The sequence below is a fragment of the Balaenoptera ricei genome, chromosome 6 (genome assembly GCF_028023285.1).
Source record: "Balaenoptera ricei isolate mBalRic1 chromosome 6, mBalRic1.hap2, whole genome shotgun sequence".
Classification (NCBI taxonomy): domain Eukaryota; kingdom Metazoa; phylum Chordata; class Mammalia; order Artiodactyla; family Balaenopteridae; genus Balaenoptera; species Balaenoptera ricei.
In genome coordinates, this window is record NC_082644.1 from 33,776,057 (window position 1) to 33,793,995 (window position 17,939).

The 17,939-nt window shown below is 36.8% G+C and overlaps 1 protein-coding gene across 4 annotated transcripts; it reads left to right on the plus strand.

Moving 5' to 3' along the window:
* The first annotated feature begins 2 nt into the window (after nucleotides 1-2).
* On the plus strand, nucleotides 3-17,643 carry ZNF658 (zinc finger protein 658). Of its 4 annotated transcripts, XM_059924426.1 has the most exons (6): nucleotides 3-98; nucleotides 1,767-1,810; nucleotides 2,380-2,438; nucleotides 7,684-7,810; nucleotides 8,053-8,163; nucleotides 14,651-17,643. In XM_059924426.1, exons 3-6 carry the CDS (start codon nucleotides 2,424-2,426, stop codon nucleotides 16,987-16,989), a joined length of 2,592 nt encoding a protein of 863 aa, XP_059780409.1. In that variant the 5' UTR covers nucleotides 3-98; nucleotides 1,767-1,810; nucleotides 2,380-2,423; the 3' UTR covers nucleotides 16,990-17,643. The 4 variants fall into 4 exon arrangements, with proteins under 4 accessions (XP_059780409.1, XP_059780408.1, XP_059780410.1 ...); XM_059924425.1 differs by lacking the exon at nucleotides 1,767-1,810; XM_059924427.1 differs by lacking the exon at nucleotides 1,767-1,810 and having other exon boundaries at nucleotides 8,068-8,163.
* The last annotated feature ends 296 nt before the right edge of the window (nucleotides 17,644-17,939 follow it).

Genomic DNA, 17,939 nt, shown 5'->3' on the forward strand with positions numbered 1-17,939 from the left:
CGTCCAGCCCGTCTGCTGCCGTCCGACCTCTCCAGCCTGAAAGGAACAAGATCTCCCGGTCTTTGAGTCCGTGCTGAAGCCAAGGCTGCCCACTGGAGGTGAGAGCACGGGGTCCGGTTCCGCGTGGCTTGGGGTCCTGCTGGGTCCGGTAGGCTTCTGTGCGGGGGACGGGAGCGGGAAGTCCCAGGAACCTCTAGGCGGGCCCGCTCCTCCCCCAGCCCGCTAGTCCAGGCAGGTCCGTCCCTGCCTGCTCCAGGGGTGCAGGTGAGGCTGAATCCTTGTTTGGAGGAGGTGTTTGGTGCCGGCCAGGTGCGGGCGGAGAATGCACCTTGATAACGTTCACGATAAACCGGAGGCTACTAATAGTAGCTTGTGCAGTTATTCTGAGAATTAAATAAGGTGTCATCTGCAAAACATTTTGTCAAGTGATTGTAATAATCACTGTGTAAGCTGCTATCATAAGACACTTTGTTCCCTTTGTTTGGTATTTCGTTTAACCCTCACAACAAGTCTACTTGTCTTTAAAAACACGCCGTTTTTTTTAAAAATGAAAGGAATTTCGTGTGTGCGGAATGATATAGCCCAGGATACAAGCTGGGAGGTGGGAGTTAGAATGCAAATACAAATAGATTTTACTCCCTATCTCTTGCTCTTTCTGATATACTCCCTGCCTCAGACCCAGAGTTGCAACCTGCGGAGCAGCTCATGGCAGCCTGTCCTCAAATTCCCAGGGACATGATTGTGAAGTGAATGCAGACAGAATGTCGCCATGTGGGAAATATATACTGGGATTTGTGGATTCTCAGAGTGAGGCCCTTGAACCTTACTGAACTGTCCAGGCTGTCTCCATTCTCAAAAGAATAGTCTGATAATCTAATGCAGTGCTGGCCAGTAGAAAGATAATGCAAACCAAATGTAATTAAATTTTTTTCAGTAGCAGCAGTAAAAATTAAAAAGGTGAAGTTAATTTTACTGGTGTATTTAATTAAGTACATCCAAAATATTATTTAGACTTGTGTCACTAGCCACACTTCGGGTGTAGTAGTTGAACGCAGCTAATGGCTTCATACTAGATAGTACATTTCTAGTGAATGCCCAAAGAGATTTTGAGCGTTAGGTGAAGGTTTCAAATAAAGTGGATTTGTTTCTCTGGTCCCTCTGGAGCAAAGTAGCTCTTTTAAAGCAGGGAAGAGGGAGTCCCAAGAACAAGTGCCACTTGGAAGAACAGCTCTTCTGACAGAGCTTCAGAGCAGAGGCAAAAATTTCTAGAAAGGAGCGGGTTCTGAGTTGCTCCACCAGAAGCAGTTCTTGATCCCTGTATAGCATGAGTCAGATTTGGTCAGTCAGACTTGGTGATGTTATTGCATCTAGAAGCCATCACAGACTGTGACATTGGACACTTGTGGACCAACTTGCAGAAGGTGGTAACCTGGGGTTGAGAGGTATGGGTGACTGTCAAGCTACACAGGAAAAGGCACTTTACTGGATGGCCGGTAAGGACATGATGTCCAGGGAAGGTATAAGCAGCCAGAGTTGATGAAATCCTAAACAGCACCCCATTTCCTTCATTTTCCCGTCACTCTTTTCAGATTCTGAGCTGCTCTCACACCATGAGCATTAGATGCCACATTTGGTGATGGACGTGAACATAGAGAATTTTTTCTATGTATTTGAACATAGAGAATAATAAAATGGTAGTAGAAGAAGGGTTTTCTATATTGGACACTTTTGGAAGCCCCAAAATACTGAAATGAATGTTTTTGTAGAGTCACCAGGGCAGAACCAAGCACAATGATATTTACTTACACAGGTAAGTACTATAAGCATCTTATCAAAATATCTTTTTTTTTAGAAATAGCAACTATTTTAGAACAAAGGATTAAAAAACATATTTCTTGCATAGAGCATTCCATCTTTATTTCAGCTCTAACTCAAGGTGTAAACTGAACAAGAACTTGATTAACAATCCAGCCTGAGTAGTTTTTTGACAACATTATTTTTAATGAAGGTAGAGGATGTCACCCCTGGTGTACCTGAATTTGTTTAACCAATTCTCTGTTTTACTTTTGTTGTTGTTGTTTTTATTGTTTATTATTAGAAGGAAACATAAATTGTTAATTCATTGATAAAAAGAAGTTTACCTTACTCAGTGAAAATGCAAGGTTAAGACCAACATAATCATATCAGAGATGCACATGTTCAGGTGGTGCTACCTTTGTATGGTCTTTCATGTCCCTTCTCAAGAATGTCGAAAGGAACATTCTCCCATGGGGAAGCCTTTTCTCCAGCTGGTGTTATGAGATTGTTAGACAGATGAATATAGGAGTTGTAAGGCAGAGTAGGTTTTTCATGACCCCGTTTCTTTTTCCTCCTCCCCAGCTGAACCTTCACAGTTCTTTACATTTTTCCAGAAGCAGTAGAAAATGAACATAGCTCAGGTGAGTTCAGTTTTTAATAACCTATTTGTTTTGCAATGGATTTTATAAGGGTTTAAGTGTCTATACATTAACATGGAAAAGTAGAAATAGAAATGGATCAGATGCATTCAGGGAACATGTAGAAATACAGTTGACCCATGAACAACACGGGTTTGAACTGCACAGGTCCAGTTATACGTGGATTTTTTTTTTTTTTTATGGTAAACTACGGTACTACATGATCTGTAGTTGGTTGAATCCAAGGAGGTGGAACCGCAGATACGGAGAAACCGTGTATACAGAGGACTGATTATAAGTTATATGCAGATTTTCAACTCTGCAGAGGGCAGGTGCCCCTAACCCCCGAGTTGTTCAAGGGTCAACTGTACAGATGCATAGCAGAGCAAAGGTGGTATGTGGATATAAGCAGATCCTCTGATATTACAAATTTATCAAATTGGAGCTCCAAATTTACTTCTGAGGTTTTTGGTAGCCATGTCAGAGTGTCAGACAGACAACACTTCTTTGAAGGTTCACATTGGTGGGAAGATAAAGCCAACTGATTCCTCATAGAAAGTAAAGACAATCGAAGATAAAAACATATCTTTGTTATTCTTCAAATAGGTGATTTAGTTAACAACTTCCAGGTGATAACCCTAAGATTGGTAGAATGTTGCCTCCACATGTTCTTCAATAAAAGTAGAAGGCATAAAGCTAAATGAGAACTCGATCAGTACTGTTTTTCAGAAACTCAGACATGGGTTGAATTAGGCATTTTTCTGATGAATCAACTGAATATCCTTAAATTTACTCTCCATAAATATCTCAAGTACCCATGATATTCAGATTTTTCAGCAGACAGTTTAAAATTCTGTTCTCTTTCAAATGTTTCGGCGCTTTCCATTCACACTTCAATTCTCTGCATGATGCCTTGGTTCCTCTCACCACTTGCCTGTGATCTCCAGTGCCCAGAGACTTGATTATAATCAAATCCATTGAGTTTTGTCTAATCATTTCCCTTGGACTTCTCTGTAGTGCTTGCTTCTACTTCTCACATTATCATTCTGGAAAGTTTCTCTGTTAGTGTCTGACACCCTCCACTGGCTCTTTCCTTCCCCTGCTAATGTCTTCATGTAGTCATCTTGCTTTCCATGTCCTTTTACATGGCTTATCCCATTTCCATGCTTGGCCCTTTAATCTTCTCTTTTGTCTCAGAATGATTTCATCCTATCTCATTTTTTTTTAAAAACAGCTTAATTGAGATTCAAATCATACACCATACAATTCACCCTTATTTAAAGTGTAAGAAAACTCATTTTTTTAGTATGCTCACAGATGTGTGCACACATCATCACAATCAGTTTTAGAACATTTCCATTACCTTAAAAAGCAACTGTATACACTATAGTGTATACACTATATACAACTATATACAACTATCCCCCTCCTGTTATCCCATTACACCCCTTACCCCCCAGGCCACAAGCAACCACTAACCTACTTTCTGTCTCTACAGATTTGCTTAACGACTTCCTGTATTATTTCTTATAGGGCAGTTTTGCCTGTGACAAATTCTGGTTTTTCTTATCTAGGAAAGTTTTAATTTTTCCATTTTTGCTGGGTGTAGAATTCTTGGTTGACAGCCTTTTTCTTTCAGCACTTTGAATATGTCATACCACTGCCTCTGTCATCCATGGTTTCTGATTAGTAATCAGCTTTTACTACTCTTGTACAAGATGAGTTGCTTCCTTCTTAATGCTTTTCAATATTGAGTTCTTGTCTTTTTGACAGTTTGATTATCATGTGTCCAGGTGTGGATCTCTTACTCGAGGTTTATGCTACTTGGAGTTTGTTGAGTGTCTTGAATGTGTAGATTATTGTTTTTCATCAGATTTGGAGACTTCTTGGCCAATATTTTTTTCAAGTGTTCTTTCAGACTTTTTCTCTCCTCTCTGTCTGGGAGTCTCATTATGCATATGTTTGTAAACTTGATGCTACCCCATAGTTTATTTTTTGTCATTATTTTACCTTTGTTTCTCATATTGTAGAATTTCAATAGGCATATTGTCCAGTTTGTTCATACTTACTTTCACCTGCTCAGATCTGCTGTTGAACCCTTCTAGTGAAAGTTTTGTTTCAGTTTTTATACTTTTCAACTCTTCAGCTTCTATTTAGCCTTTTTTTTTATCATTTCTGTTTCTTTACTGATATTCTTTAAGTAGTGAAATATAGTTCACATACTTTTCCTTTGGTCCTTAGACATTATTTCCTCTACTAGGTCTTTGGCCGTATTTAAAATAGCTAATTTAAAGTCATTGCCTAGTAAGTCTAACATCTTCCTCAGGAGCAGTTTCTATTGATTACACTTTTTCCTGCATATGTGTCTTACTTTCTTGTTATATTGATAATTGGACATTTTAAATAAAATAGCAACCCCAGGAATCTGAGTTTCTCCCCTCCATAGTGGTCATTGTTGAAATGTATTTGCTTAGTGACTTTTGTGAGCTAATTATGTACAGCCTGTATTTCTTGTCATCTGTGGCTGTTGAAGTCTCTATAGAAATTTCCTTAAATGCCTGGAACCAAGAAGTCTCCCAGTTTTTGCTAAGGGGCTCTGTGCATGTCAGGGCATTCTTTCAACAGTCAGGCAGGCAGTTTACAACTCTGTATCAGCCTTCACTTCCTTCTTACACCAAACCTCAATATTACCTAGAGGTGAGAGTTTAGGGCCTTCTCACATCTTTCTGGAGCATGCTCATAGCCCTGGGGATATGCACAGCTCTGTGCATGTATGTGCCCTTTTAGATTCTCAGGAATACATGGGAGTTTTTCAGAACCTTTATAGACATCTCATTCCTCAGCTTTTCCTTTTAAGCTTTTTGATTAGGCCATTGGTTGCCCCAACTGTTATCCACCGCCTCAGGTAGCCACTAAGTTAAACAAATGCCTTTAAATGTTTTTGACAAACGCCTCTGAGATAAGACTTCATACTATGTGAGCTCTGAGTTAGCTCAAATAAAGACATACTTGCAAGTGAGGTCTTTCAGGGAACCTCCAAACAGAGCAAGTAATGAGTTTTCTTGGAGTGAGGCTTTGACAGAACTCCAACCCAGTTCTGCTGCTCCAGTAGTTGCCAGGTTGCTAATTTTAACTGTGATTGCAGACTGTTGGTTCTTAAGCTACTTCAGAGATGGCGAGAGACGAATGGAAACAGGGTACGTTAGAAGGACACAATATCACTTTCTTAGTGTGCTTCAGCCTTTTTTTTCCCTTGTATAAATGTTCCATAGATTGCCTTTATTAACTTCTACAATTTTTGCAATTTTTTTCATTGCTTTTATGGAGGAGAAAATTTTCTTGGATCCCACTTCATCATTTTCACTTATGTCACTTGTTAACTTACTTTTTTTTAAAATTCAGCTGAGTTTTATTAAGCCAGATATTAAAGAGATTGGCAAAAATGAAGATAGTGACACTTTTCTCATTAATTTTTTTCATTTTGGGAAATACAGTTAACTTGTCTTTATTTTTCTTTTAGATTAAAAAAATTTTATGAGAAGTGTTCCTGTTCTTTTATTCATTTATTTTATTGATAGTTACCAACTGCTAACATTGAGCTTCACACAGGAGGTATCTACTCAGTAACACTGAAGACATGAATGAACAAATAATTGGATAAATAACACTGGGGAAAGGCTATTTCTGTCCTTTTACTTCTTAATCTAGTTCTGTTTCTTCCTATTTTTAATTGTGATAAGAACACTTAACATGAGATAACCCTTTTAATACATTTTTTTTAAACCCCACATTTGTTTATTTATTTATTTTTGGCTGTGTTGGGTCTTCATTTCTGTGCGAGGGCTTTCTCTAGTTGTGGCAAGTGGGGGCCACTCTTCATCGCGGTGCGCGGGCCTCTCACTATCACGGCCTCTCTTGTTGCGGAGCACAGGCTCCAGACGCGCAGGCTCAGTAGTTGTGGCTCACAGGCCTAGTTGCTCCACGGCATGTGGGATCTTCCCAGGCCAGGGCTTGAACCCGTGTCCCCTGCATTAGCAGGCAGATTCTCAACCACTGTGCCACCAGGGAAGCCCCCTTTTAATACACTTTTACATGTACAATACAGTATTGTTATCTATAGGCACAACGTTGTACAGCAGATCTCTAGAACTTAATGATTTTGTATAACTGAAACTTCATACCCATTGAATTAGCTACTCACTATTTCTCCCTCCTGCCAGCCTCTTTGAAGTCTTTTGCTATGGAAACTTTCCCTTTTCTCAGTTTCTAAGATTCTGTTCTCTCATAATTACTCTCCAGAAAACTTCTCCTCTGGCTTTGTGACCTCTACTTTTTCTGCCAGCCTCTTTAATATTCATGGTTTCTCAAATGCTGTTTTTTGATACTTTTCTTTCCTCAATCTGTATGTGCTCAAGTTGTTGTCTGATTGCCTCGGATAACTTCAGTTACCACCTAAATTGCTAGTAATTCCTTAAAGCTTGTCTTCATCCTCGACCTCCCTTCTGTGTTCTAAAACTATGTGTATACTTGCTTAAGGAACTGTTCCAGCTTTATGTTTCACAGACCCTTTAGTAGCAACATGAACAGATCTGTCTCACTAAACTTCTAACACATTTCTTTCCCTTTATTTCCCAAATATCAGTGTTTGGAACCAGCATTAAAGAAGCTGCTCATACTGCTAGATGGGTAGCTACACAAGAAAGTAGTTATCAGATTGGTTGCTGTTTCTGCTGTCTGATTATATCCCTATTCCTATATCTGTTACTTCAGTGTTGATAGTGTTCTTTCACACCCATCCTTGGTAAGTTGTTCTTGACTCTTCATGAGTTCTATACATTTATTTATACATAAATTCCATCATGTCTAATATCTCTACAACTTACGTATATCTGTAACGTGTCTCCCATTATTTACGGTGATGATGTCCAAGGAGAGATGGAACATTCTAGAATTCTCTAGAATACCCAGGATAATCCCTTAGGATATAGAAGAGTTGTAAGAAGTCTCTTTATATTGAATTTTTTTAATCTTAAAAAAAGTCTATAATTCGTGAACATATATAAATGAATTAAGTTAAAAATGAATTGCTAAAATCTTTTTAACTAATTGGGTAACTCCAAAGTTAGAGACAAACTAGGTCAAAAATAAGCATTCTTTATAATGATTTGGTTTAAAGCCTTAAAAGTAAACAGGAGAAATAATAGTTTTCAACTAATTCTGAACTTTTGAACAAAATTTGTTGTTACAGGGATCAGTGTCATTCGAAGACGTGACTGTGGAGTTCACCCAGGATGAATGGCAGTATGTAGTCCCTGCTCAGAGGACCCTGTACAAAGATGTGATGCTGGAGAACTACAGCCACCTCATCTCATTGGGTGAGCAGACCTTACCATATGACTCCCTCTGGAATATTTTCTTTTTTTTTAATTATCAAAACACATGAACCATTTATAGACATTGTTGTTCAGACTTTTAATTGAGAAGTTTAAGGTAACTGAGACCTTTACAGAAGCAGAAACAATGTGTCATTACTTTCCCATTGAAAACTTCAAATGAGCGCATTCATTTTGCTCCACCTTCAGAAATGCCCATGGTTCTGGTCTATATATAGCTTTAGTTGTTACATTTGCAGGGTACTGCATTATCAAACCCCAGGTGATCTTCAAGTTGGAGCACGGTGAAGAGCCCTGGTCCTCAGAGGAAGAATTCCTAAACCAGAAGTACCCAGGTGAGTGAGCATTGACACAGGGAAGTACCTGGGGTAGTTAGACTTTAGAAGGGATGACTTTTGAAAGTTTATTTACTTTTCTTTTAAACAGCTTTACTAAGATACAATTCAGTATACAATTGTATATATCATACAATCCACCCATTTAAAATGTACAATTCACTGGCTCTTAATAGACTCACAGATATGTATAAACATCACCACAGTCAGTTTTCTTCACCTCAAAAGGAAACCCTATACCCTTCAGCTATGACCTCCCTCTCTCCCTGTCCCCTTCAGCCCTAGCAACCACTAATCTACTTTCTGTCTGTAGATTTGTTTATTCTGGACATTTCATATAAATGGAATCACACATTATATGGTCTTTTGTAATTGGTTTCTTTCACTTATCATTACAAGGTTCATGTTGTAGCATGTATCAGTACTTCATCCTTTTTATGGCAAAATAATATTACATTGTCAGGATATACCACATCTGTTTGTCCATTAATCAGTCAGTGGACATTTGGGATCCTGCCTTTTTGCTATTATTGAGTAATGCTGATATAAACATTTATTAACAAGTGTTTTCATGGGCATATGCTTTTATTTCTCTTGAGTTTATACCTAGGAGTAGAATTGCTGGGTTATATGGTAACTGAGGAAATACCAGACTTTTCTAAAGTGGCTGCACCATTTTACATTCCTGATGATAGCATGTGAGGGTTCTGATTTCTCCACATCTCCACCAACATTTATTTTTGTTCTAGCCATCCCAATGGATGTAAAGTGGTATGTTATTAAGGTTTTGATTTGCAATTCTGTATTAGTCAGCTGGGCTGGCATGACAAAATACCATAGCTTAAACAAAAGAAATTTATTTCTCACTGTTCTGGAGACTGGAAGTACAAGATCAAGGTGGCAACAGGATTGATTTTTTTTGTGAGGTCTCTCTTCCTGGCTTGCAGATGACCTTCTCACTGTGTCCTCACATGGCCTTTCCTCTGTGCATGCATGGAGAGAGAGCTCTGATGTCTCTTCCTCTTCTTATAAGAATACCAGTCCTATAGAATTAGGACCCCACCCTTATGAACTCATTTAACCTTAATTACCTCCCTAAAGGCCTTATCTCCAAATACAGTTACATTGGGGTTAGGGCTTCAACATATTGAACAAATTGTCCATAACAATTTCTGTGATCACTAATGCTGTCAAGCATCTTTTCATGTGCTTAATGACCTTTGTCTAAACTAATAAACAATTTCAGGAATTTCAGAAGTTATAATTTTAAAATAATTCCTGGAGTAAAAAAATAAAATCACCTTAAGTGTGTTTATTAAAAGTTTATGTTGTGAAGCCATTTTTTTTTTAACATCTTTACTGGAGTATATTTTCTTTACAATGTTGTGTTAGTTTCTGCTGTACAACAAAGTGAATCAGCTATATATGTACATATATCCTCATATCCCCTCCCTCTTGCGTCTCCCTCCCACCCTCCCTATCCCACCCCTCTAGGTGGTCACAAAGCACTGAGTTGATCTCCCTGTGTGATGCAACTGCTTCCCACTAGCTATCTATTTTACATTTGGTAGTGCATATATGTCAAGGCTACTCTCTCACTTCGTCCCAGCTTACCCTTCCCCCTCCCTGTGTCCTCAAGTCCATTCTCTATGTCTGCGTCTTTATTCCTGTCCTGCCCCTAGGTTCATCAGAACCATTTTTTTTTTTTAAGATTCCATATATATGTGTTAGCATATGGTATTTGTTTTTCTCTTTCTGACTTACTTCACTCTGTATGACAGACTCTAGGTCCATCTACCTCACTACAGGTAACTCAATTTCATTTCTTTTAATGGCTGAGTAATATTCCATTGTATATATGTGCCACATCTTCTTTATTCATTGTGAAGCCATTTAAATAGCCATAACATAAAGATTGACATAATTTAGATAAAGAATATCTCCCAGTCACTAAATGTAAATGATTGGATCATACTGACTGGCTAAAAAAGTTGTCCCTAAATAAGTATCTTAGAAAGATTGTAATAAGAGAATGATAAAGTTATTCAGTCAATAAAAATAATTCAGAGTTTCATATTCTATTATTCAAGTTTGAATTTAGGCAATAAATACATTAACTTAAAAGGAAGTCCTCTTGCTCAGGAGCACAGGTTAAAATAAACCTTTAAGCATTGGAGTGACTGCACCAAAGAATACTATATCAATGATCATAAAACACAAAATAATGGAGTTCTAAGAACTTAAAATTCACTAGGAGTAGGATATTATATCTCATCTGATTAAATAATAGATACTGTGGACATTAAAATGTATGCCTATAGAGGATATAAATGATAATTTTATTAAAGTGAAACATATTTGTGTATGTGTATGCTGAAATCAAATAACAAGCCTTTCAAGTTCCCATAGAATATAATCATAAGATAGTGAAAATATAGTTAGTCTAAAAAGAAAATACCAATAAATCCAACAAGTTAAAATCACCACAGATAATATTTTCTCTATATAGTTTGATAAATCTAGAAATTGATAAAATGAGTAAAAAAAAAATTCTTTGGACATGAAAATTTTAAAAATTATCTGTTTAAATAATAATACATAAAAGCAAACCAAATCCAAAATTACATGACATTTATAAAATAATAAATGTTACATGTTAGAAACCTTACGAGATGGCTAAATAGTTAACAGGTAAATTTTTAGTCTCATATTTATGTTAATAAATTAAGCAAAAACAATAGCAAAAATATACTAATGAAAACAGAACTTAAAAGTGAAGTTAAAAGTTAATAAACTGGGGACTTCCCTGGTGGTCCAGTGGTAAAGAATCTGCTTTACAATGCAGGGGAACGCAGGTTCGATCCCTGGTCGGGGAACTAAGATCCCACATGCCGTGGGGCAACTAAGCCCATGCGCTACAACTACTGAGGCCACGCACCTCAACTAGAGAGCCTGAGTGCCACAAACTACAGAGCCCATGTGCTCTGGAGCCCACGTGCCACAACTAGAGAGAGAACCCGCATGCCACAACGAAAGATCCCGCATGCCACAACGAAAGATCCCGCATGATGCCGCAACGAAAGATCCCACATGCCACAATAAAGATCCCGCGTACAACTAAGCAAAAAAAAAAAAAAAAACGCAGCCAAAAAAAATTAATAAATTGGAAAACTGAAATTGTAGAATGGTTCTTAGAATAAAAATCAAATAGATAAAACTTCAGCTAACCCTAACAAAGACAAAGGAAAAATAGAACTTAATAAGTTCAAGTGGGGGTATATTAGTAAAGATTTAATGCAATATCAAACTAAATCCCATTCATAATGAAGAGTGATGTGGGAAGGACTTGCTCTTCCAGATATCAAGGCTTTATGTAAATCTCAGAGTAGTTAAGTATTATGGAGCCGAGAGTGGGCTAGTTTAATAAATTAGTGAAACAGAAGAGAAAGCTCAAGAAAAAAAATGTGCTTTATAGATAACTGGTCTTTGACAGGTGGCACTATCCCCACAGAAAAGTGGAGAAAGAATTCCAAGGTAACCTTATGGATCAAATCAAAAAACTGCATTAAGGTGACTTAAAAACCTGATTATCAAAGCAAAACTAGAAATATTCTATATGATAAGGAAAACATGTTTATGACTCTGTTTAAGGAAGGCATTAATAAGATATGAAAAGCATTAACCAGGGAAAAAATGGAGTAAATGTATTCTTTCCTACTCCATCCACTAAGTACAGTTAAATATGTGCATATATATAGTACATATATATAAAACAGATATAAGATACTTAAAGTTTTAAAGAAGAATGAAGATGGCACCTTAACAATATAGTCTTCCAATCGATAGACAACATATTTATTTAGGATTTCTTTAGGATTTCTTTGAATTCTTTTATCAGTGTTTTTTCAGCATACAGATACCAAGTTTTTTTGGGTTTTGTTTTTTTTAGTGCTATGGTAAATCGTGTTATTTACCTGGTTTCACATTCTAATTGACCATTGTTTGTATGTGATTGTATTTTGAATATTGGCTTTATATTTTGCCTTTGCAAAACTTATTAGTTCAAGGAGCTTTTTTGAAGATCTTCATGTGATTTTTCTGTGTAGACTTACTCTGTATCTTCATTTTTATTCTTGCCTTATTGCATTGAGTAGAAGTGCTAAGAGTAAACACCCTTGTCTTTTTCCCAATCTTAGGGTTAAAGTGTTCACTCTCTCACTCTTAAGTATGATGTTAGCTGCAGGCTTTTTATAGATTCCCTTTATTAGGTTAATGAATGGATTTTGAATATTGTGAAATTTTTTTGCCTTAATTCGTATGATTTTGTGGTTTTAATTCCATAGATGATTAATATAATGGATTATGTTGATTGTTTTTTTTAAAAACATGCCAACAGTTTGCATTCTTGGGATGAATCCCACTTGATCCTGGTTTATTATTTTTATATATTGCTCTGTTCTTTTGGCTACTTTTTTTTTTCAGGACTTTTGCACTGATGTCATGAGGGATATTGGTCACTAGGTTTCTTTTCTCGAATTATTTTGTTTGGTTTTGCTGTGAGGATAGTACAGGCCTCATAAAATATTTAGGAAACATTCCCTCATCTTGTATTTTCTAGAAGAGATTATATAAAATTGGTATTATTTAAATGTTTGGTGGAACTCGCTAGTTAAAACAGTCTGATCCTAGAGCTGTTTCTTGGAAGTGTATGTTTTTTTGACCACATTTTCAGTTTCTTAAATACTGATCTATTTGGGTTATTTCATTTTTCTTGAGTGAGTTTAGTTTTGTTTTATTTTTCAAGACATTTGTCCATTTCATGTAAATTGTCAAATTTATAGGCATAGAGTTTCTCTTAATCTTTTATTATCTCTTTAATGTCTGTTGTGTCAGTAGTTATATCCCCTTTTGCATTTCTTTCTGATATTGATAATGTGTGTCTTTTTTCTTCTTTTGGTTTTTATCATTTAAAAAAATATGTTTAAATAAATAAGCTTTGGTTTGATTGATTTTTCTCTGTTGTTTTCCATTTTATTGTCTACTCTAATCTTTATTATTTTTTCTTTTGCTTTCTTTAGATTGACCTTCTCTTTGTCTAGTTTCTTAAAGTAGAAGCTTAGGTAATTGTTGGAGGGCTTTCTTTTCTCATATAAAAATTTTAAGCTATAAATTTATTTCTGAGTACTACTTTAGCTGCATCCCACAAATTTCTATATGTTTTTGACAGTTTTGTTTTCATATATGTAAAATACTTTAATTTTCTGTGAGACTTCCTCTTTGACCTATGGGTTAATTAGAAGCTTGTTAATTTACAAATATTTTGTATTTCTCCAGATAATTTTGTGTTACTGATTTCTAGTATGATGGTTTCTCTATGGCTTGAGACTATACTTTATGTGACTTCTTTTATATTTGTGAATATTTGTCTTACAGTTCAGAATATCGTCTGTCTTCATGAATGCTTCATACGCATTTGAGAATAATGTGAATTCAGCTGTTTTTGACTATGCTGTGTTCTTGAGTTTGAGGGTGTAATTTTTACAAGTCCTACTTCGTCTTTTCTAGCTGTAATATTGGGCCTACCATATATTCCTGCCTCTTTTCTTGTTTCTGTGCTTTTTTTTCCTTCTCTCCTTCCTGTACCTGCTATGAGTTGCTACCAGTGCCCTAAAACAACAGATTTGTTACTCTTGCCTTTGCAGAGTCCGTAGAGTCAGTAGGAATATGGTTCCAGGCAGAATTTTGGTGGTGGTTGCTGTTACCATCTCATAGAGTGTCCCACGAATTGAACTTTCTCAGAATTCATGATCTTTCTTGTGAACTGTTGGTTTGGCTCATAGAGGAAATTTTGGAAGAGTGTACAAATCCTTTATATCTAGCAGAACCATAGGGAAGAGTGTTCCTTTTTCTTTTTGGCTTGAGTAGGGTGAATATTGTCGAAAAGTTTTTTGTTCTGTGGGACCACCTTTTTCTCAGATGTTTGACTAAGAAGGAACAGATTTTTCTTGAAGCTCTTATTATCTCCACCTATTGTTGACTTTGTTTTATAGGCTCCTCCAGCACAACAGTACCCCATATAAGATATATGAGAAACAGAAAGAAAAGCCTTGGAATTCTTTGCCATGTCATTTCTAAACTTCACCTCTATTCCATTTTGTAGCATCTTCATTTGTTTGTTTGTTTGTTTGTATGCTTTTTTTGTCCAGGAAATTTTAATTGTAAGAGGGTGGGCCTTGGAAAAATGAGGCTTCTCCATCTCGGCCAGCACTGGAAATAATACCTGTTTTTCGTTTTTGTTTTTTTTTTAAATAACATGGATGGGGAGAGAGAGAGTGTATGTGTCTGTCCTTCTCTGTGTGTGAATTATTAATCTTTGGAAATATGACTAGAAACAATAGATACAATAAATAACAAAACATATGACCTTAAGCTTCTCTCCATAAGAAATGTGGGATTCATAAGATGTTTTCAATTTTTCTCATTTTAGGATATTGCAGAGTTGATGTCCATATTGAGGAGAACTGGGAAAAACAAGAGAAACCTCTGTGGCAAGTAGTATTCATTGATAACAAAATATTGAGTAAAGAAGAGCAGAAAGTTTTAGAGAAACCATTTAATCTCAATATAACTCCAGATTTTTCAGGAAAAATGCCCTCTAAACATGACTCATGTAGAATGAATTTGCCAGTTGTTTCTGAATTAATTCTTAGTGATAGGAATTATTCACGAAACAAGACTGACTACATAAATGTATGTGAAAAGTTGCAGCTGGATATTCAGCATGAGAAAACTCATACTGGAGAGCAGTGTTACAAATATAATGAAAATCTGGAAGCTCTCAGTTATGTGAAAGATCATCATAAATTTCAAACTCTGGAGCAATCTTTTGAATGTAATGAATATGGAAAAGTTTTACATGATAAGACCGTCTGTGTTACAGCTAAGAGTTCAGTAACAGGAGAGGATTCCTGTAAGGATAATGAATTTAGGGGAAATTGTGATAAAGCAGCTCTTTTTAACCACATGAGAACTGGCACAAGGAAGAAATGCTTTGATCTTAATGAATGTGGTAAATCCTGTGAATACAATGAGGTTCACATGGCTTTGGCACACAATGAATGTAATGAAAGTGGGAATAACTTCAGTAGGAATTCACCCCTCACTCAGCCTCAGAGAACTGTTACAGGACAAGGTGCCTTTGAAAGCAGTAAGTGTGAAGAAAACTTGAGCCAGAGCTCAGGCCATATAGTACATCAGAAGATACAAACTAGAGATACATTCTGTGTTTATAATGGATTTACAAACACCTTCTACCAGAAGTTAGACTTTACAGTACATCAGAGAACTCACAAAGAAGAGAAATTCTATCAATGTGATAAATATGAGAAATCCTTCCATCAGAACTCAGCCCTCAGTGTTCATCAGCAGTGTGACACAGGAGAGAAGTCATTTGAACTTACTGAATGCAGGAAATCATTTTACCAGAAAGCACACCTTATTCAGCATCAGAGGACCCACCCAGGGGAGAAACCTTATGAATGTGAGGAATGTGGGAAATCCTTTTGTTCAAATTCACATCCTGTTCATTATCCTGGAACTCATATGGGAGTCAATCTGTATGAATGTAATGAATGTGGGAAAACTTTTGCTGATAATTCAACCCTCAGAGCACATCAGAGAATTCACACAAAGGAGAAACCCTTCAAATGTAATGACTGTGAGAGGTCTTCTGCCCATAATTCAGCCCTCAGAGCACATCAGAGAATTCACACAGGTGAGAAACTATATGAGTGTAATGACTGTGAGAAGACTTTTGCCCATAATTCCACCCTCAGAGCACATCAGAAAATTCACACTGGGGTGAAACTCTACAAATGTAATGAATGTGGGAAAACTTTTTCCCAGAAGACACGTCTTAGTACACATCAGAGGATTCACACAGGTGAGAAACCCTATGGATGTAGTGAATGTGGGAAAACCTTCTCCCAGAAATCATACCTCAGTGGACATGAGAGAATTCACAAAGGGGAAAAACCTTATGAATGTAATGAATGTGGGAAAACTTTTGTCTATAAGGCAGCCCTCATTGTCCATCAAAGAATTCACACAGGAGAAAAACCCTATGAATGTAATGAATGTGGGAAAACTTTCTCCCAGAGGACACACCTCTATGCACATCAGAGAACTCACACAGGGGAGAAACCTTATGAATGTAAGGAATGTGGGAAAACTTTTGCAGATAATTCAGCCCTCAGGGCACATCAGAGAATTCACAAAGGGGAGAAACCCTATGAATGTAGTGAATGTGGGAAAACTTTCTCCAAGACATCACACCTCAGAGCACATCTGAGGACTCGCACAGGGGAGAAACCCTATGAATGTAATGAATGTGGGAAAACTTTCTCCCAGAAGTCATATGTTGGTGCACATCAGAGAATTCACACAGGGGAGAAACCTTACGAATGTAACATATGTGGGAAACCTTTTGCCCATAATTCAACCCTCAGAGTACATCAGAGAATTCACACAGGTGTAAAATCCTACAAATGTAATGAATGTGGGAAAACTTTCTCCCAGAAGTCACACCTTAGTGCACATCAGAGAATTCACACAGGAGAGAAACCCTATGAGTGTAATGAATGTGGGAAAGCTTTTGCCCAAAATTCAACTCTTGGAGTACACCTGAGAATTCACACAGGTGAGAGACCCTACAAATGTTATGAATGTGGAAAAACCTTTGTCCGTAAGGCAGCTCTTAGAGTACATCACACCAGAATGCACACCAGAGAGAAAACCCTTGCATGTAATGAATTTGGGATGTGCTAAAGGAAGTTACACCTTATTAGATAACACACAGTAGAAAAGCTCATGTCACATAGACTGGCAAATTATTTTCCTTAACTGTTTCCTTTTCCCTGGGCACATAGCTTGTCTTAGTTTCCCAATCTTTCCTTCGTCTGGGTGGGGCTGGTCATGGAGTATGATGCTATTACATTTAAGTAATAAATGACCTCAATAAGTCACCTTACATTCTTCCTGTCCTGTGTTATACTGGGATTGAGAGATTTCTATGGCAGATTTGGGTGCTGTGTATTAAATATGGCAGAGCACAAGGCGAAAGAAGCTAGAGTCAATAACTGAGTGAAACAATTCTCCACTGACAGATCTTCACCAATTGTTTTTTTGGGGTTTTTTGTTTTTTTTTAAGCCAGAATTAAGTTTTTATTCTGTTGAGCTCTTACAGATTTTGGCCTGTTGGTTAAATGCATATAGCTTAGCCAGCTGTCTGTTGAGTTGGATGAAACCAATGAATATAATAAATGTCAGAAGACCTTTAAGAATTTAACCTATCGGTTTGTATCAGAGATTTTTCATGGGGAAGAAAACTTCTGTCAATATCCTGAATGATCAGATGGCTTCAATAAAAATCAGAAATCTCAGGGAAAAACACAAAAGTCTTTTCTGCAGAGTAAACTTCTTTAAGCATCAAATAGTTAAGATTAGACTAAAATCTTATATTTTGATAAATGACATTTTTTAACAATTACTGAGTTTGCTTCAGAGAAATTTTTTCTGAGGGAATGTATGAGTTTCAGAATTGAAAATAAAATTCTCAGCTAGAATCGATGTACCAAAACTTGTGTTTTATATGTAATATCAAGTTTTATAGAAACTATGTAAGAATATATTTACCTGTACACAAACTCATTGTGGAATGTGAAGTTTTTGAGATGGAGGGATAACTTGAATTCTGTGGACAACACCAATAAATATTT